The sequence below is a fragment of the Ictidomys tridecemlineatus genome, chromosome 6, assembly GCF_052094955.1.
Source record: "Ictidomys tridecemlineatus isolate mIctTri1 chromosome 6, mIctTri1.hap1, whole genome shotgun sequence".
Classification (NCBI taxonomy): domain Eukaryota; kingdom Metazoa; phylum Chordata; class Mammalia; order Rodentia; family Sciuridae; genus Ictidomys; species Ictidomys tridecemlineatus.
The window spans coordinates 132273319-132294797 of NC_135482.1; the positions used below are offsets into that span (position 1 = coordinate 132273319).

General features: G+C 43.3%; 1 protein-coding gene and 1 long non-coding RNA gene across 5 annotated transcripts in view; both read left to right on the forward strand.

Annotated features, from left to right (window-relative positions):
- Positions 1-1944: 1944 nt before the first annotated feature.
- Positions 1945-8387, forward strand: Pou4f1 (POU class 4 homeobox 1). Of its 2 annotated transcripts, XM_078015757.1 has the most exons (3): positions 1945-2440; positions 3099-4175; positions 5494-8387. In XM_078015757.1, the coding sequence occupies exons 1-3, from the start codon at positions 2318-2320 to the stop codon at positions 5539-5541; spliced, it is 1248 nt and encodes a 415-aa protein (XP_077871883.1). In that variant the 5' UTR covers positions 1945-2317; the 3' UTR covers positions 5542-8387. The 2 variants fall into 2 exon arrangements, with proteins under 2 accessions (XP_077871883.1, XP_077871882.1); XM_078015756.1 differs by having other exon boundaries at positions 1948-2440; positions 3099-8387.
- A 2527-nt stretch (positions 8388-10914) lies between these two features.
- Positions 10915-21479, forward strand: part of LOC110598105 (uncharacterized) — a 177841-nt gene continuing 167276 nt past the window's right edge. For all 3 annotated transcript variants that reach the window (XR_002483913.3, XR_013423304.1, XR_013423305.1), the window contains exon 1: positions 10915-11058. This is a non-coding gene — a long non-coding RNA (uncharacterized LOC110598105). The remainder of the gene's footprint in view (positions 11059-21479) is intronic.

The following is a 21479-nucleotide window of genomic DNA, read 5'->3' on the forward strand; positions in this document are numbered from 1 at the left end:
CACCCTTGGGGGTCCCTAAAGGCCAACTTTTCTGGGGTGGGGTGAGGGGTGGGGTGAAGGGTGGGATTGGGGCGGGGGAAGGGGATGAATGTGGGGTGGGGTGGAAAACGTGCTGCAGGAACCAGCCCCCAGTCAGGGGTAGGGAGGGGCCCTTTCTTACCCACCACAGGAAAGAATTGGGATCTATCAGGACGGATGTCAGGAAGGATTAGGTTAAAGTCTGGACACCTGGAGTGACTATGACCATTGGACTCACTTTTTCCCTCCAGCGACGTCTGCTCATCGTCCATTCCCTGTTGAGGTAAAGTTGCATTTAGCGCTCCTAGGGGACTGCATAATGGATGGAGCAGTGGCTCCTTCTCACACCAGCAAGTGAACATTCTTCTTACTTCCCTTGCGGGCTAGAAGGAAGGTAGGGGGTGGGAGAACGGAAAAGAAAAGAAAGAAAAAGCCATGGTGACTTCTGTGGGCTCTTCTTGGACTCTGAATAGGTGAGTGGGTATGCTAAATGCATGTACATGCATTTATGCAAGGAAAGAAAATCCACAGAAATGCTCATTTAGGTCTACAGAAATGAGATCTGCTCTTTGGTGGAAATACAGACTTCCTTGGTGTGTGAGAGACTTGAAAGATTATTTATCTCATCTAGTTTCCCATAAGTAGCCCCTTGCTGCTTCCAGTTCTCTTGTGGCAGATATGATAACATCTGGGCAGTTATTATCACCTCGGGCAAGTGCTGTGTCCCTAGGGACTTGGACACCTGAACTGCAGCTCCTCTTGATCTGCCTGCCACATGAGGGCCATATAACAGTTTGGCTAATTGATTTATTCTTCTTAGGTCTTGATTTTGCAGAATTAATAGTTTGAAGCATGCTTTCCTATACGTTAGCTTTCTTCTGTCTCCTATTGAAGAAAAATATATAAGAGGCAAAGAAACAAAAGGATGGAAAAGAAAGTTCTTTTTTTTCACATTGTAGTCCCTTTTCTCTGAAGCACTTTTCTTTTCCAGGAGTTTCCAGCATAAAATGTGAGTGAATGAGTGTGTGCGAGTGTGTGTGTGTGTGTGTGTGAGAGAGAGAGAGAGAGAGAGAGAGAGAGAGAGAGAGAGAGAGAGAGAGAGAGGGAGAGAGAGAGAGAGAGAGAGGGAGGAAAGGGGGTAAAGAGAAGAGGAAAAGATCCCAAGTACACCCTGTTAACTACTTTCTCCTTTTGATTACTAGGAGCCTCAGATCACTAGGAGCTCGTTTGAAACGTAGGTTTGTACACGGTTAAAGGAGACAAACAATAAGAGAAACGCACAATTTCAACAGCCTTTCCGAGTAGAAAGCACATGCTCCTAGTGGCTAAGTGGCTGTCACTGGTGGTGCCTGACACAGTTATATTCACAACAACAACAACAACAACAAAGTATGCGGAGGAAATTAAATTATGTGAAAATCAATAGCGTCTGACTGCTTCAAACAAATGTCTGTCACCGCGACTGTTCTCCAGGAACCTATTTATAAACCTTGAAAGAAACAGTTTCTTGCAGCAAAAGACAGCACCTTCCACATTTCTGTGCTGTTATTTTTCCCTGTGTACAGAAGAATGCGCGGGCATAATTTAACATACAAATGCCCAGCTGTATACATTATATAACAGCTTGTTAGGCATCCTGGAGAGGTGTACCTAAGTAATGCGCATATATTCAGGACTTGCAAGGGGAGAGGAAAAAACCCACAGAGGGGCGTGCGTGCATCTCCTCTTCCTCCTAAAAGGTGGCTATCCTTAGACAATAGCTGGCCTTTCTGATCTTTCCAGACCCGCGATGGAAAGGTAAGGCGTGCATTGCGCATGCCCCGGCAGCTACAGGTGCATCACCTGCGCTGTCCTTGCTGGTGGTCACTATAAGAGCGGCTCCCACGCGTCGATAGCGGTTCGACGAGCGCGCGCTCGTGCAGACGCACGGCGCCGCCGAAAGGGAGAGCGCGCGCTAGACAGACAGCTGATGCCTGTCAACGCGGCGGGGCCGCAAGCTCTCGCGAGAGCTCCCCGGGCCGGTCGCGAGAAGTGGGGCTCAGGTGTAAGAAGAGTGCATCCCGTCGGCGCGCCAGGCTAGAGCTCTAGGAGAAGCGGCACCGCGAGGCCGGCGCGCGGCGCTCTGCGCGGTCTGGGGAGCGCCGGGCGGCAGCAGGAGCAGCAGCAGCCTGCGGCGCGGCCGCCGCCAGCCGCCGCTACCGCCGCGGCTGCAGCCTCTGAAGGGAGGCCGGGGGAGCCGGCGAGCACACTTTCCCGCGGACTTTCGGAGTGTTTGTGGATTACATGCCCAGCCGTCAAGATGATGTCCATGAACAGCAAGCAGCCACACTTTGCCATGCATCCCACCCTCCCTGAGCACAAGTATCCGTCGCTGCACTCCAGCTCCGAGGCCATCCGGCGGGCCTGCCTGCCCACGCCGCCGGTAAGCGCCCCGCGCCCGTGGCCCCGGCCCGCGCGCCCGCCCCCTCCCCCTCTCGGAGACTCTGCATGTCGGGTGCTGGTGTGTGCAGGTCCGGGTGCGGGCGATCGCGGGCAGGGGTTTTTAGAGAAATCCCGCTGTGAGGCACGTTTTGTTCAGCGGTGCTTAAGGTTGTGTTCGGTCTGCCTCTGCCTCTGTGTCAAGCGCCTGCGACCAGTGGGGAGTTCTGGGGCCGTGACTCTCGACTTCCCTCCACTTTCTCTGCTAATTTCACGCCTCAGAAAGGCGGTCTCTATGCGTGCCCGGGTGTGTGACACTGGTCCCTAGCTGCGAGTTACATTTCCATTTCTTCTTCTTCTTTCCCCCTTCCTTTTTTCGTCTCCCACGCCCGTTCCCGGAATGTGCTCCTGTGTCACCTTTTCTTCCTGCTTCCGTACCCCTCTTTACGCTCCTTTCCCTTCTCGTCTGTTCCCCTGCTTGTGTCCCCCGTTCCGTCTTTCCCGTCCTCCACTCTTCCCACCCCCGTCGTTATTTTGGTTGCTTTGTGTTTGCCTTTTGCTTGTTGTGCTTTCTGGCTTGTGTGTGTGTGTGTATGTGTGTGTGTTTTGTTTTTGCTTTTTTGGTTTTGTGGTTTTTTTGGTTTGGTTTGTGTCGCCTGCAGCTGCAGAGCAACCTCTTCGCCAGCCTGGACGAGACACTGCTGGCGCGGGCCGAGGCGCTGGCGGCCGTGGACATCGCGGTGTCCCAGGGCAAGAGCCACCCTTTCAAGCCGGACGCCACCTACCACACGATGAACAGCGTGCCATGCACGTCCACATCCACCGTGCCGCTGGCGCACCACCACCACCATCACCACCACCACCAGGCATTAGAGCCAGGAGACCTGCTGGACCACATCTCGTCCCCTTCGCTCGCGCTCATGGCTGGAGCTGGCGGCGCGGGCGCTGCGGGTGGTGGTGGAGGCGCCCACGACGGCCCCGGGGGCGGCGGTGGCCCCGGGGGCGGCGGTGGCCCAGGTGGCGGCGGCCCCGGGGGCGGCGGCGGCGGTGGTGGCCCAGGGGGCGGTGGCGGCGGCCCGGGTGGCGGGCTCCTAGGCGGCTCAGCACACCCTCATCCGCACATGCACGGCCTGGGCCACCTGTCGCACCCGGCAGCGGCGGCTGCCATGAACATGCCGTCCGGGCTGCCTCACCCCGGGCTGGTGGCAGCGGCCGCGCACCACGGCGCTGCAGCAGCAGCGGCAGCGGCAGCGGCTGGGCAGGTGGCTGCAGCGTCCGCAGCGGCGGCAGTGGTGGGCGCGGCGGGCCTGGCGTCGATCTGCGACTCGGACACGGACCCGCGCGAGCTCGAAGCGTTTGCTGAACGCTTCAAGCAGAGGCGCATCAAGCTGGGCGTGACGCAGGCCGACGTGGGCTCGGCGCTGGCCAACCTCAAGATCCCGGGCGTGGGATCGCTCAGCCAGAGCACCATCTGCAGGTTCGAGTCGCTCACGCTCTCGCACAACAACATGATTGCGCTCAAGCCCATCCTTCAGGCTTGGCTAGAGGAAGCCGAGGGTGCCCAGCGGGAGAAAATGAACAAGCCTGAGCTCTTCAACGGCGGGGAGAAGAAGCGCAAGCGGACTTCCATCGCCGCGCCAGAGAAGCGCTCCCTCGAGGCCTACTTCGCTGTACAACCCCGGCCCTCGTCGGAGAAGATTGCAGCCATCGCTGAGAAACTGGACCTCAAAAAGAACGTGGTGCGGGTGTGGTTTTGCAACCAGAGACAGAAGCAGAAGCGGATGAAATTCTCCGCCACTTACTGAGGGGGTTGGGTGGTGCCGGGTGGGACAGAACGAGAAGCTGAGGGGGCGTTTCAGGGGGCTTTCCTCTGACCTGCTTCCCATGGCTTTTGAAGTGTCCGTTATCCTGCTTGCAATTGGGGAGTCCCTCCCTGCTCTTTCCTGGGCCCCACTCTACTCTCCCTGCCCTTACCTTCCCCCAGCCTAGAAAACAAGAGTGCTGGGTGTAGAGAAAGAAGACAACAGGGGAGGAGGGAGCATTTAGATGAGCAAGGGAATAGGGGTTCAAAAAAAAAAGTGAGGCTGGAGCAGGGGAGTTTTAAGAAGCAGGATGGTTCTGGGGGATGGGGGGGCGACACGGGAAGGGTTGGGAAATGGACTGTTTTTGACCAGAGACACTTATCAAAATCTCCTGGGGACCAAGGAACTATGTACAAAAAAGAAAAAAAAAACTAAAAAAAAAACCCTACCAACCACCAAAAATTAGACAAATAAAAGAAAACAAAAACAAAAGCAAAGAACATGCTTTAAAAATTTAACTCCGAGAGCCATAATCTGCAGCTTCATTTACCCCCAAGGAAGAGAAAAAAGAGCACTACCAATATTACCACCGCCCCAACCCTACACACGTGAACTGAGTCAAAAAAGAAAACCAAAAGAAAGGAAAGGTGAAATTTGGGGTAGGGAAGCTAGTTGTTCTGTCTGCGTGTTTAATTTTTCCCTTTAAGCCTCACCTCCAGCCTGTCCATATCCTCTTTATTTTCCCTGTTCGAAGGAGACTCCAAAGGCTGCACTCCAGGGAAGAGAGTGGGAGCACAGCTCAAAGAGGGTTGAGGTCCAGAGGCTGTTTAGGTGGAATCCAAGTTTCCACACAGTGGCTACATTCGTGTGGTCTATCCCAATCTGGTGAAAGTCTTAGAAAGTGAGAATTACTGTCTTTGAGCTGTCTAAAAGGCAGAATTTAGGGTCTCTGAAGTAAATATTTTATTCTAGTAAAGTAAAACAATTATAGCAAGATTTTTCTCTTTTAATTTTTGTTCCTAAAATCTAGAAAACAGACTATTTCAAAATAAGCTCCCCCAACACACACACTTAGGATACTTTAGCTTGCCCTTTTATTTTTCAGAGTGTGCTTTATTTCAAACTATCTGCTTTTTTTGGGGGGGGGAGGTCCCCCTCCTATTTATTTAAATAGACTGCGGGGGTGGAAAATATTAGGAAAGATACTTTCATTTTCCATTTTCGTCACTGAATAAGGCTCATCTTGCTCTTCTAGGTCCCCTTTCTTCCTCTCTTGGAGAACCTGAAGTCGTTGAAATGTTGAGAAGTTTCTGCTTTCAGTTGGGGCAGGACTTGGCTGTGAGAAATTCACCTAAATCCCAGAAGAGAGGAAAACAGATTTAAAGGTCTTCCCCCAACTCATTTGTTTCCAAAAAGTCTGCATGTTCCCCTGGGGGAAAGCAGAACAACTGTTTCCTTTTTGTTACTATTAACCAAGAGTCATTTATTACTGGGGATAAATGTTGGATAGCAAGAACTTTAATTTGCACTATCAGTTGCTCAAATAGAAAATCATGTATAGTATTTCATAGTAATAATCAAGGTACCTTCCAAGCTGCTGATGGATTGGGGGAAAAATGAGACAGTTAAAGGTGGTTAGGTAAAATGCCTTTGTGTACAAAATACTCTTTGGATCTCATGTGGAGATGGTTTATTACCATCCTTAAACCATAACTAAAAATTACAGAACAAATGAGAAAAGGAAGAAAAAACCCCTGCCATTTAACAATACTGAAATCATGCATGATCTGAAAGGTGCAGAAAGAAACACAATTAGGTCTCACTCTGGTTAGGCATTATTTATTTAATTACGTTGTATATCATTGTTTGCAGCGCAAACATTCTATGCATTTGAAACTGAGCACTAAACTGGGCTAGCTTTCTGGTAGACCGTTTTGTGGATAGTGTGATTTCACAGTCTACTGCCTGTTTCCACTGAAAACACAACATTCTTGTCATATTCTTGTATTTAGAGGAAAAGGAAAAAAGGAAGATTATTGTAAATATTTTATTTAATACACACACACACACACACACACACACACACACACACACACAGTGGTTACAAACTGCCAGTGTTAATCCTGAAATGTCTCACGGATTGATCTAACTGTCCATGTATGACTGCTGAGCTTTCTCCTTGGTTATGTCATTGCTCTCCTCCTACCTGCCTCTTCCCCCACTTCTATCAGAACCATTTTTGTGCGCCAAAATACAACAGGGGGATGTGTCCTAGTACACTTACAAATAAAACATAACTGAAAGAAGAGCAGTTTTATGATTTGGGTGCATTTTTGTGTTTATATTGAGCCAAGTCCTGGCAGTCGTTCAACAAATAATTCAACCAAAAAAATTCAACCAACAATAAATAAAGAAATAAAAGTGGGGTGAAGGGGAGGATATCGAAAGGGAGGTCAAAAGAAGAGAAAGGGTGAGAATGATGTTTGCATTTTTCTTTCTTTCCCCCCCCTTTTTTTTCTCCCTCCCACCCTGCCCCGGAATGAGAATTCACTTTCAGATAATTCATGTGAAAAGTGGTGCTCTGAATAAAATGAATTCTATATTAATTGCCTGTGTTTATCAAACTTTTTCTTTGAACTGAAGAAACTTTTAAACTACATTACTCTATCAGAGCGGTGGAAGGTAATAAATGACCAGGCACTCAAAAACATTTAAATTGAGGCTCAGGAACAGCCGAATTTGGAGTTTGTATTTGTTGTTCTTGCCTAAAAAACACTTCTAAAATTGTTGTAACCGAGTGACTTTTCTTTGGAGGTTAATAAATTTAAAAACCATTCACTGATCTGTCCAAATACCCTTTTAATGCTTCTGTTCATTGGGAAAATTTAGTGTGCCACCTACTGCTCCAGAGTGACCAGAAATATATCTATTTCTTGGTGATCTGGGACAAGATCAGATGCCAAATGTACAAAGCTTCTTAATATCTGGGATTATATCTTCTGAAGTCATTCTATTTTAGCTAAATCTTTTAATTTCACCGGCAAATCTGTGAAACAAAACACGTGATGTTCAAAACAGAATAGTACATTTTAAAAACTGTAATTTTAAACAATTGTTAATGTTTAAAAGAAAGCACTAGAGATATTTTTAAAAATAGATCTCTTCCATCAAGATTCATTTGTTTCTGTTGTTATTGACGTGAATATCATCAAAGTTTCTAATAAAATGCATTTGTAAAGAAAATCACATTATTTTATAGAAAAGTATGACCAGATTTCATTGTTGGAGAGCCAGGAATGAACAAACAAAAGATTTACAAGTTTTTGGTTTTTTTTTTAATCTGCCCAAATGAAAATGTTGCAGGCAAATACATTTGTATTAAATGATAATTGGTAATGTATGCATTAAGAATTTAAGCATTTGTTTTGTATAAAGTAAAATCCTTACAAAGTAAAAAGAAGACTATTATGTTAATAAAACATCATGAAAACATGCTTTGCAGAGTTTCCTATTTTATTCAGTAGGAAACTGTGCAAAAAAAAAATATATATATATATATATGTTTCGTTTTCTGTTGAATGAACCTGTGTACCACTGGAAGAAATACTAAGACTATTCTTTAACAGTTAACCAATGAAGAAGCAAACAAACAAAAAATCCTCCTAATGAGAATGCAAAGGCTTGCCATTCAGAGATAATTTGGCCTTTCAAAGTTCTCTGGTTCTGGTAGAAAGGAACTTCTCCTTAAGTAGTTTCCACACCTGTCAGTGGGTGGAAATAAAATGTTTGATGCTGAGTTCTTTTAAAGAATAATTTCAAAATAAGTTTAAGAGAGTAGGAGAACTGAGTTCCGTTTGTTTCAGTTTCTCCGGAAATCCAGGCGGCAGAGTAGGAAAGGCAAAAGAAACACGAAACAGGAGCATTAATTCCATCTGTCTCATTAATGCAATCCATGCATCTTAAATTGTGTCTTTTCCCCCAGTCCAAGCACGGGGTCCTGCTTCTTCTGTCGGTCTAACAAATGATGTCCTCAAGATCCATCCACTAACTTCTGAATAGATATTTGTTTAATGCGTGTTCTGAAATTGCTCTCAATTTCGATTATACTCATAAATAAACCGTAGGCACCCACTGCCGTGATGGTATCGATTTTTGCTTTCTTGTGATATTAAGACTACTTGGGTCCAGGTCCTACATGGGGACTCACCGGGAGAGGACAGAGCACTCTAAGCTGGGAAGACTCATTTGTCAGTCCTTCAGCCCTGGCCCTGGCTGCACCGACAGGGCCTCTCTTGGTCTCACCTGCGTGAAACATCTTTCAGATTTGAGGGGCTTTCAGTATCCCTAAAGTTGCAATTGGACTTTCTGATTCTGCCTAAAACCAGCGTTCTTCATCCCATTCTAAGGACTTTGGTGGCCAGAGGGATAATAAAGATGATGATTACGATTGTTATTGACAAGGTTCTGTCATTGGTGTTATTGCAGCCGCAGTCTCAGCCCCACCGTGAGAACCACACAATCCTTGCCGGCTGTTTCAAAGGAGACCACAAGCTTAATTGATTTTTTTTTTTAAATAGCAGCCGAAATCTAATTCTCACGGGGACCTCTTTTCCACCTGCGAGATAAGCCTTGTCGCAATAATTACGTTATTTAATATTTGATCAAACCTTCACGCCACTACTGCTTCAAGTGCGGGGCTGACTCACAGGGCAGCTGGCGAGCCGCGCGACCAGAGTCCAGCCGGGCACGTGCGGTGGGGACGCGCGGCCGCCTCACTAGGGTTGGCTTGCCCTCTGAATAATTCATGGCCTGAGAGTTCTGGAAATTAATAAAATGAATGATAACAAGAAGCTAATTAAAAACTTTCGTAATTGTTGTCAAGTCAGCTTGATGGGAGACAGACAGCCCTCCCAGATTCCCTCGCTGAAAACTGGTGGATCCGTAGGGCGGGGCACTGGTCCGGGCGTTGACTGCCGAGCGCTCCTCCCGAGTTATTTAGCAGGCGACTTCGCTGGGCTGCTGAGTCCTCAGTAGCTGCTGTCTGCAACTAACTGGTCTCCCCCACATAACTTTTGGGCTTCGGAGTGGTTGGGTTGGCAGAGCTGATTGGGTCGGATTTGCAGCCAGGAGAGGACCACCCATGCAAGGTTCTCGCTCTCCCACCGAAACACCTACCCACCCGTGGGTCCCAGCGCCACCGTGTGCGCGGCTCTTGGGTCTGCGGCTAAGCCACTGTGGCGTGCCCTGTTTGCACCCCTCTGCCGCCTGTCGGGAAATTCGCAACCCGATGGCTTCTAGTTGCCTGAGGTCGCTTCTTAGCTCAGAGGGCTGGATAGCCACAGGCCTGTTGGCCCTGATCAGGATTGGGCCAGGTCCAGAAGTACCCAAGTGGGCGAATGGCCCGAGCCGTCCCGCGCGCGTGCGCAGGGGTAGTCCGCGGGTGCCGACCACCGCGAGCTGCGACGGGCTTGGCGCGCACCCAGAGCGCGGGGAGCGCGCCCAGTCTGCACATGCGCGTTGAGCGATCCAAGTCCCTTAGGAGAGAGCGTTGCAGTTCCCCAGCTCAAAATTAGGCGCTGCCGGAGGTCTCCTCCCACTCCTAAGTGCCTCTGAGGACCTTCTGAGAGAAAAGGGAACAGACCGAAATATCACAGAGTTTAAAAATAGTTCCCACATCCCCAGGTTGCCTAAATCAACAGTCACCTTAAACGCAGTAAAACTTTCCAAACTGGTTTACCCGTTTTAGATTTGAGAGGAATTACAATCTTGGTTTTGTTTTGTTGCTAAGATTCAACAACAACAAAGCCCAGCTACAGATTTGAATTTATCAGGAAAGGATTTAGATCGGGGGCGAAGGGATGGCTGGCTGGTTGGCTGGCTGCTAGGTTTTCGTCCAGGGAATTTAGTGGGATTTTAAATCTCAAAGCGAAGGTTGAAAATCTCGGGTCTGAGAGAAGACGGCCAGCAAAAGTGTGGAGACCCGTGTCTTTCCTCCGCTAACACTAGGGTGGGGCGGAAAATCGCTCGCTTTTCCACCGGCACTCGCGGCAGGTCACTTCTATCCGATTTTAGAAGAGGAAGCGGATAGGAACAGGTGAAGGGAAACGGGAGGGGTTAACCGAGAGCCTGGAAGGAGACTTGGCCAAAAGAGGGATGGAGGGGGAAGAGACTTCTTGCACAGAGGAAGTAAAACGAATTACAAACAAAAGTTTGTTTGATAACTCTAACGCCTGGCCTCAGTGCAGCAGAATGTATACAAACTTTTGTAGACGTGGATCAGAATAAAACAAAGTGTTGACAATTTCCAGCCGTGGAAAATTCACTTACGCCAGTCTCTTTCTCCCACTCTCCGCCCCCGCCAAGTGTTGACAATAAACATTTAATGAAGGCAGAGACCTGGCTGTCTCCAGACAGTGTCAGAATACTTTAAGCAGACCATTAGCTTGGCTTCTCCCACTTCTTCCAATTCAAACGTCGCGCGGTACACTCTAACATTATTTAAAAAAAAAATACAACGTGTGAGACAAATAATACGTTCATTAGATATCTTAAGTGGTTTGCAGTAGTTTTGATACCCCCTGTACTTACTAACAGAAACTAACTCATTGTAGATTACTCGCGCTTAAAAAATGTTAAATACAGTTAATGCAATATTAATCGCCCTTTGGTGATATAAAATGCAATATTTTCAGGCAGCTATTGAGCTTTTCTAGAGGAAGAGCTGATGAAAAGAGTCACAGCTGAATAGTGGAGAGGAAAAGCCCGGTATTTATTGCTTTTGTTTGGCTTTTGGCTACAGAGACAGGAACCTTCTAATGGGGTAAGGACATTTATTTTATCTGCAATCTATTGCTGCGAGAGCAGGGGCGGCAGATGGGGCTGGTGCGAGATTCACAGTGTAATTTAGAGCAAATCCTAATAACTAATAATGATTTATGTTAATTTTGATCACTTATGCGACTTTACCAAATCGTGATGAAAGAAAGAGAAAGAAAGAGAAGCTGGATTCGACCAGGGGCTCTGAGGCTGGCATCGGAGCTCAAGTGTCCTGTGCTTTGCGCAACGTTAAAAACGTGTTTTATGGGTTAGCAATGGAAATGCAAGCATTTAAAAGAGCAGGTAGTGTGCATTTGACGCTGTGCTGAGGTATGTCCCGGAGGCTTGCATTTCTTCCTAAAACATACCTAAATGAGGACTGTGACAGGCAGTGTTTGAGCGACAGGCGATTTCGTCCCAGTTTTAAATAAAGCAGATATCTTTCAATTGTTTTATTTGCTTACATTAAACTAAGGTCGCGCGCCTATTTGGGGCGTCGGGGAACAAATATAATCCAAGCGTGAGTGCTCCCGGATTCTCTTCTCCAAAATGTAATCTGAATCCGAGATTTGAAAATAGTTTTTCCTGTAAACGGACTCTGAAGCACTGCTGACACGTCTAATGCAAAAGTTTTGGTTATTATTGGTTGGTTAAACAAGTCGGGGTTTCTAGATTCCTAATCTTTACTTTCCACCTGATTTTATTTTATTTATTTTTTAATTTATTTTTATGTTTTGCCTAGAAACAACTTTTGGAAAGATTTTCGGTCTCTACCTCTGTCTTCCCTGCACTCCAAGGGACTCCAAGGTTTTAAAACTTAAAAGTGGTTCTGCTTTCCTCACACTCTTGGTAAAGTGGCACCACTTCAGGACCCCAGGGGCTGCCAAAGGAAACCTAGATCCACACAGGAACAGAACGATTTTCCCTGCCACCCAATGCACTGAGGAGGGTTAGGATGGTTTTGAAAGGGAGGGTGTGCCTTGCTTGTGGCAATTTACTTTTCCAGTTACCTTTTGCTCGTTTTAACGCCTCAGGGCTATAGTTTGAAAGTAAAACAGCATCAAAGCAACTTCTTATTAGCTCTGTATTTGAGAAATCTGAAGATGAAACTACCTAAAAGGTTTAATAGGGCGGAACAGCATTTATTTGCCAAGCAAACAGCCAGAGTACAGTTCAAAAGGGGTACAGTGGCTTATCAGCAGGAGGCTGGAAAAAGAAGAATGTGGGGCAAAGTGAATTTTAAGCTTCAGTTGCCAGGTTAAAGTGAATTAAATAAGCTTCAAGTGAGATGTACGCTTTGATTTTGAACATCATCTCTCATGTCCAAAATTTATATGTAATACACCACACACACACACACACACACACACACACACACACACACACACATCCTAGAGGCTTTCCCCACCTTTCAGAGTTGTCAAGACCTTTTTAGTTAACTTTTACATTTTGTAGAGTCAGATTGGTTACCCCTCCAGGGTAACTGCAAATGTTTTAAAAATATGATCACATCCTTTAAAGTTAAACTTTAATTATTTTCTTCTTCAGTCTTCTTCTTTTTTTAAGGCCACAGATGTAAAAGTGCACTTGATTTCTTCTACTAGGGAAAAATTAAGCTACAAGATTCAGAGCAGTAGCTTTCTTAAACATGCTGTGTTTTGTTTTTGCTTTTGAATCATTTCTGTCAGTAACTGTATTGTTGGTGTTCTGGGTATAAAGAAGACTTTATATAAAATAAGTCTTTAAACAAAATAAATCCAGGCAGCTGATGTTGCCTGTTTACTGATAATACTCCGGAGCTGGTGAGTGTTTGTGAGCTTGAAGCTGTGCATCCACGTGCATATCCATATACAAACAGATGTAAGCACATTTTTTTTTCTGTTGTTTGAATGTAACTGAGTCTTATTTCTAAACTTTATTCAATTCTGTCTCAGTGTTTCAGCACCAGAAGCAACTCCCTTAAAATGGAAGAGCGGTGCATTATTGAAACTCTCTATCAAACAGCTCTGGGGTGTAGCCTTTCTGCAAATGCTGGCTCTGGATGAGGTCTGACTGTCTGACTGCACATAAGCCCCTAATATGTTAATGGCCGTAGGGGATGCCTAAGGTACTATCTCAAGCTGCTTCGCACACCATATGTCAGGCCGTTAGCCACATGGATCTATTAATCAAAAGGAGCTGGAGAGGGAGGAGAAGGTCTTGGAAAGGGGGAGAATAAGAGACATGGGGGAGGGGAGAGGGAAGAGAACATTTAAAACTCCTGACAGTCCATTTCCTTTATTTTTTCTTTGAAAGAAATGAGTAAAAGTGTATAAAAATTAAACCAATATAATTTTTTGTCAAGTTACAAACTATTCACAAATGTCTATCTGATAATTAACATAGTATCTGGTTCTACTGAAAAAGAAAATTACCTGGAGGGTCCTGTTTAGTGTTCCTTTATTGCAAAACTTTTATAGGCAGGACTCTGGGTACCAAAAAAAGAGTTGTTTTTGTTATTCATGTTTGGCAGATAAGCTTTATTTAAAGTGGTGGTGGGAAATAGGGAAAATGTGTGTTTAGGAGATGTAAGGGGGGAATGGAAGCAGGTGCCTGGGGGATTTGTAATGAATATGTAATTTATTAATATGTTATCTGCATGATCAGTAGAGTTTTCATCACCTTCAGTTCTTCTGATAGTAAATGTAGCACATATACATTTTGTTCCTTCCTTTAAGTTGACTTATGATAAATGGAACTTCAGAATATACAGGGTAGCAAAAATTGTTAAGCGAGAAAGCACCTAAAACACTCATCTTTCTTGTTTTTGCTTTGTTTAGAAGTATCTCTTGCTTTTGAATGTCAAAAATAATTTTTGGTTAGATATCTAGTTTAGAAAGTTTGTACAACCTTAGAAGTAACTATGTACTCAGGATGAAGTAATTATAAATGAGTAAGAATACTAAGTCCAAAAGAAAAATATTTAAATTCCTTTTGAAATGCTTAATATATTTATCATGTGACTAAAACATCATTCTTAGGCAAATCAAATTAATGTGCAGATTTTAAGTTATCAACAAACTGTATCAGAAACAAAACAATGAAAGGAGAACACTGTAGTACTTAAATCTAAAATTTGCATTCTATTCATGTGTGATGCTATCTGGCAATAGAGAAAATATAAAAATCAAAAGTCAATTTGGGGATATTTACTAGTTGTTTTAATTTACAGTCAATAATAATAGACACACGAAGGCTTAATTTCTGGATCAATTTTATGCTTTAAAATCTATAATTAGTGACAGAACTTAAGAAGAAATATCCCTGAAAATGTTTTTTAAATATTATCCTGATTAGAAGGCTTATACTGCAGAAGTTAATTTAGAAGATAATGGAATAACTGAAGTTTATTGATCTTAGGTTTTAAAAAATATATATGCAAATGATTGACTATTTATATATATTGGAAAGCACAGATTGTTTGCCTATATCACAAACCCACATCATTAACATACACTCACAGTACTCCATTATACTGGAACTATAAAGGAGAGAGGCAGCAGAACGTTGTTACTTATGATTTAAAAATACATTAAAGATGATTGTAAAATTGTGCTCAATGATAAGAAACAAAAATTATACAATGAGTGCTATTATTTATAGTATTAAAGTGTAGCCTTTCACTATATATTGGATTCAAGGTATTAAATGCTTTAATTTTTTTTTCATAAAGGTACCCTATCTATCTTTATGTAGAAGTGAGTTCTCAGATACAGGGAATGGCTAACATTGATAACTGCCTTTAATTAAAAAACACCACCACTTTACATTATTTGGTTTGACTGGAAAATCATGCGAGGCTCACTTAAAAGAAGGCATTTAGAAAACAGAGAATTGTATTATAGAAAACTGCAGTAAATCTGTAAATATGAAAGATTCCAAAGCACTGTATTTCATCCAGGAGATGATGAATACATAAAGAAAGAATCATCCTGAATTTCAAGAGTATCAGGGAAGGGAGAAACACTTATTATCTTTAAATTTTGGAGCATGCCACTAGCCTTCATTTCTTTCCTTGTAGTTGAAAGGTAGCCCATATATCTGTCGCTTTGGGTTTCCAAAGACTCGTAACTTAATTCCTTCAGGCTATTCATCAGCACAGTAATTAAACTAGCAAATGGATGTAAATAAAGTGAAATTGGTTTCATGACAGATGAGGCGAAGAGGCCTCTGACATGAAACAAGGCAGGACAATAATGATTTCAGCAGCATCAGCCATGGAAGGAACCCCAGCTGGATTTATTAGGTGCTGCAAGTGATTTGCTGGAAGCGGGCAGGACAAGAGCACTCTTTAATTTGACAGGAATTTTGCATCCTAAAGAGCATATTGAAACATAAATCCAGAAAGAAGTTCTGGGATACTGTAAACAGAACTATTGTTGGACTGAAAGTACTGTTCAATATTTTAAAGAAGGGTGGAGGGAGGGAGGGAGGGAGGGAGGGAGAGAGAGAGAGAGAAAGAGAGAGAGAGAGAGAGAGAGAGAGAGAGAGAGAGAGAGAGAGAGAGAGAGAGAGAGAGAGAGAGAGAGAGAGAGAGAGAGAGAGAGAGAGAGAGAGAGAGAGAGAGAGAACGAACCACATTCCCCTCCCTAATAGAAGGATTTTATTTGCATAACTTATTATTTAATGGAGGAGCAAAATAATTATAAAGAATTTCTACTTAGTGAATTCTATTGCTATTTTAGGGTTAACATTTTGAATTTCCAGAAAATACTTAATACAAGATTTAAAATCCAGCATAATGAAAACATCCATTCAAATTAGGGTAACAAACTAATTTGGGAAGTCAATATGACAAACTTGGAGAAAAGACTGGATGGGCAACTTATTTTACAGAATGGAATTATTGTGTTTAAATAAAGATCTGGTAGCAGTTATTGCCTGTAGTGGTCTGTGCCTGAGTACCCAGAAAGCAAATTCTAAGCATTAAAGAGAAATTATCTCAAGCCCTTGATCAGACAAAACCTTAAAATCAAATATAGATTTGCCTCTGCAAAATAAGCAGTTCTATAAACTAAGGGGAAGTCACACTATAGCTTAAAATAGTGGAATAAGAGGAATGAGAAGGAGGAAAGGAAGGAGAAAGTAGAGGAATGAATTTTTGCCTGACTCAACAAGACTCAAATGGAAATTGAGTCAATCTTCTACTACAATAAAGAAACCACACATAGAATAAATGAAAGACAGATTTTCACACTAGGAGCAGATTAGTCCCTTTCTCCATGAACTGTTTTATGTTTAAATGTAGTCTTAATGATTTAAGAAACCTTTCATGAGGAGCAAAGGTAAGTAATTCCTCCAAAGTCTCAGCGAGTGGTTTCTTCCCACAAAATTCAAGATTTCAGTACCATGGCCAGATCCAGGAGGAGCAAGGGTCCTTGACCCCAGAGAGGTGAACTCTGAATACTTCTGAAGTTCTGTGGGCAATTTGATTATTTAGCAGTCGATTCTGGTCTGAAAGTGTGATATCAACGTGGCCCAAGTCCTCAAACCTTTCAGAAAGCTGTGTTTTATAGGATAGTGGGGTGCGGGGACAAATAGGTTAACAAAACTCATTAGACATAAGATCTTAAAAAAGAGAAAAGAAAAACACTCATTGCATTCTCCCTTCATTCTAATTGTGGGTGGCTTTCAGGCCTCGGAGGAATTTATTATGAAACTCAAATGGCTTTCTCCCTGAGCCTGTCCTTTCTTTCTTTCTTTCTTTTTTTTTTAAACAGAAAAAAATATGCCTAATTATTTTAAAGTTCCTTTCCAATCGCAAAGCATAGGCAAGTCCTTTAATTATAATACAGTATGAATAGGGGGAGCATATGGAGGAGAATGTCAAGAAGAGGGTGCCAGGGGCAGATCCTCAGAAATCTGTATTCATTTCTGGCTCTTATTTGTTCAGTAATCTCTACCATCATAACTAAATCTTGAAGCACTGATGTAGTTCGAGTTGTTGTTGACTTAACGTCAAAATTCAATCACTGGGGGTTTTGCATCAGCCGGGCTACTTATTTGTCTAATAAATCCGTCATTTTGTAAGAAAAATATTTGAGCAGCCGTACTTGACCTCTTGGTATCCACAAGTCACATTTATTTCTCCCAGTTTACAAATGCAAAATCGAGATGATCATCTAATGCCTAGAGGAACTGTGTTGATTTCTGATTGGATTTTAGATGGAAATGTCTATTTTAAATACCTTGTGATTAAATTGTACATATAATAAAATCCATGCATTTTAAGCTGATCCCTGCTTGGAAACTTAACAACCTGGACTACTACTCACACATACCGATGCCAAAAAAAAAAAAAAAAGCAAGCCAACCATCCTCTATAATGAACCAAACCTTTTTTTCTTCAGCAATTGCTCAAATTGAGTTTCAATTGGGATACTCTATAAAAGTTATGTTTTAAAAATCTAAAATACTTATTAATTGCCCGATCCCCCACATGCCTGAAAAATGCACTGATTTACGGAGGACACGGCTTCATTACCCCAACCCCAGAGACAGCACACACACAGAATTCATGACTGGCATTTCCAATCTCAGGACTGCAGTCTGGAGTCTACTGCCAAACTGTAACTCAAGTCCAAGGAAACCCACAGCACCATCTCTGGGTAGTATTAGTTAAGGAAAATAAAGTGTTATAGTGGATTGAATTAGTAGTTTTCTTCTCTAGTCCGCAACGTGCTTAGAAAGTGCTTGAAAATATTCAATTGACCCTTTCCTAGCACTCTTCTTTGCAGAACCTTTTAGTACAAAGACCTCTTTATAACTTAAGAATCTTTCCGAAATCTTTGATCACGCCACCTTCAAGAGTTTTCTTGTGCAGTGTTGGGGGGGAAATGACATACCACCACATCTGTTGTGGCGATGAGCTTGCGTAAAAAGAGATGCCTTCCGAAATCAGACTGGAAAACTGACTTTGCCAGTTGGTGATAAGGCTGGCAGAACAGGGGTCTCGGAAACCTGAGGCAACTCAATGGGTGCTGCGGTTCCGGCTAGTAGTCTTAGGGATGCAGTCGGGCCCGCGCCTCCGGGTAGGGTGGGGGATGCAGACCGATCACCCCAGCAGAGAGGTCCAGGGCCTGGTGACCCGACCGAGTTTTGCACACCTTTGGCTTTCTTGCTCAGTGCGTGTTTGTGTTGTGTACTATTCAAAAACTAGGGGGAGATTGTAGAGAAAGTGTTGCTTTAGTGTGTGTGTGTGTGTGTGTGTGTGTGTGTGTGTGTGTGTGTGTATCTGAAATCATCGCGATGGTTCGACCCCATAGAGAAGAGATTTTAGGCCAAACGTGGTCAATAAAGGGGGAGGGACCCTGACCCCAATGCCTCCGCCCCATCTCTGGACCCATCTCTGCACTGAATTTCCTGCTCTTCGCAGCCCCTGCGCGAGCTCTGGCTGAGTTCGGCGTTCCTACATTTTCCTTGGAATTTCCTCTTGTTCAGTGCGCGCTCTGAAGCTCTGAGTGAGACCTGGGGTTTTGGGTGGGTACTCTTCCCGCGCGTCTCCGCGCTCCCAGGATAGGGCCGCCGGAAGCTCGATCCCTGCTCCAGGCTCTGGCGCCGCATCTACGCGGGACAGGGCTGGCTGGAGGCGGAGACGCTTTCGCTTCCGAGGCTTACTGACGCCCCCAGATGAAGCCGCCTGCCTAGGTGTTTCTTCCAAGGAAGCTCAGCTCCGGCCCCCGGGGCGAGAGCCCCAGGTGCGCTCCTATGTCCGCTCGCTTCTCCCTAAGGCCTAGAGGGGGCGCTAGTGAGCAGCAAGCTGCACGCAGCCCAGCAGCCTCGGGCGTTCCTGGACTTCCTACCTCAATTTGCGTTGAGCATGCATGCCCCAAGCTTAGTAGGTGCTTGTTCATAACAAGTCTCATGGAGAGTCTACTAAGATCCGATACAATTCCTATTATATTCGTTTCTGAACCTTTCTTAAAATATGTCACTTACGTTTCCAAGCTGGTCCTCCTGAATCTGATTAACTTGATTTTCATTTCCCTCTAGTAGGACCTTAAGGTGTTTAATAGATTCAGAGAAAGATCCTGAAGAAAATATAATCCAGCCTAGGCCCACCCTTGTGTGTAAGAGCAACAACCAGTAGGACCCACTCCCAGTTCTAAGGCTTGTGGAGCATGGAAGCAGGAAGAGGTGAGGGACTAATTCTTTAGCATGTAACAAAACCGGTCAAAATAAAGCGACAAATTTGTCTAATATTTGTTTCTTTACAAAAACATCATGATGAGGTTTTCAGAATCATTAACTCATTTTTACCTCAGCCTCCCCTTTAGTTCTAGAGAGAAACAAGGGGATCCAGGGGTTCTTAGATTTCCTGAACTGTTTGTTGTCCACTCTGCCTTCAGATGTGGAGATTTCCGAAGGAATTTTATTCTGACTATGGTTGGTGAGGAGATCAGGGCAATAGCTGGGAAGCCCCGACTCCTCCAGGCTTTGTTGTGTGGTGCAGAGTTTGCCTGGGCCGCCAGTTGTTTTCTAGATTCTCCTCCAACCTCAGCATCAGGAGGAAAGGACTTTTTCACTCAACACTGTTTTCCTTTGGTTTTCTGAGTTATGGATTCAATCAGAACAGTATAAAAAAGCTGCTGTCCTTATCATGAACAGGGACTATGCCTCCTGAAGTTGAGGCAGAAAGAATGATCATTGGGAAATAGAGGAGGAGAGAGAGAGCAGGATAAGATACACATATTTTGAAACTCAGACCTCCTAAATGTACAAATTCATTAGATGGCATTTCTTGAAGGGACCTTATTTAAGTACTAAAAACTTTTATCTAGAGTGTTTCATTTTGTGGAGGGTTTGAGGGATGGATTGAATCTAGGGCCTCTCCTTCTCAAAGCACATTCTGTGCTTCTCAACTACATCCATAACCCCTACCTACAGGGTTTAGAAGTTAGCCTTTATCTGCAAAAAGTAGATGAAAGTTTGTAAACTTTTTAATAGGAGCAAAACGAGTAAAAAGGAGGAGGTGCTTTGGCAGTTTAAAAAACATTTATGTTAGCTTGTGGAAATAGATGTACTGTGCTGTAGTTATTAACAACTTATAAAATCTTAAATCAATATAAATTAATTTAATTATGATTTGTAATTGCATTATGCATGATCAATTTGAAACACTACATTAAAGATAATTAGAGAGGGGCACCATCACTCGTCACTCCCCTAATAGCTTAATGAAAAGGAATGTCATGTATCACCTTTGGGTTAAACCTGTAAATTAGGATAAATGCTTATTTTCCAATAAAAATGTGGTGAAATAATTGTACATTTAATAGACATTTTTATGACTCAATTGTAAATGTGTAATGGATTTTTTGGGGGGCAAATTGTATTATTATTTTTTCCATGGACCTAGTTAAGTATTTATTAGGGTTGATTGAGCTGTCAGTGTTTTTTTTCAGGATCAGACCTCGAGGATTTGAATGAAGACTAACTTTTATGTAAAAATATCATGCTGTCCTCGGAGCTTGTGCCAAGAGGTCACTGCAGATGGAGGGCCTAACTTAGCATAATGGGTTTAACATTTCCATGACATCATCAGGGAATCTGAAAGGAGTCTAAGGATAATCAGAGTGGTCATTCAGAAGAACAGTAAATATTTTATGAGGATATATAGAAGACAGGAAAGATGGTCAGAAAGGTGACTCTAAGCTCCTCAGAGTTCTGCGAAGGAGGCTTCTCTGTTACTCACGGAGTTAAAAGAGACACCTGCATATTCTTATATTAACAAGACACATTTGAGAGGTTCAGAATGGGACCCTGGTTAGGCATTAGTTTGTATAAGATCATTTTTGTTTCCCAAACTCTACATATTTCATCAATACGAAGTATTTATCCTTTATATGCTTGCAAACAGTAGTAAACATTCGTAATGCCTGGAACTATTTTAATTTGTTCATTTCCCAATATATTCTGGTATGGCAAAATAGATTCTTTACTTTTAAGATGATTATTGAAATCACCAGAAGCATATTAGAAGTAATTGCGAATGAGATAAACTCAGTAAGTTGTACTATTTATTTTTTATCTTATATTAAATAAAATATGAATTCCTATATTACTACAGGTTTTGATGGATTCACCTTTATCCACCACTAAATTTCTACTTTCAAATCCGGCAGATATTGGAAAAAAAGATATATATATCTCAGAGAAAGAAACAATAAACAGTCCACAAAACCACATGATTCATAGTTTTAAACATTTTCTCTAAATTATAACAATTTTTTTGTCATATTTAACATGACTAGGAGTAAACTTATTTTGTTATTTGAAAAGTAGTCACATCTTTTTTTTCAGGATATGATTAAGGACCATTTGATGGTACTTACTCAAGTTTAATCATTATTATTTATTATAATGTTATTATATCATCTTTGAATT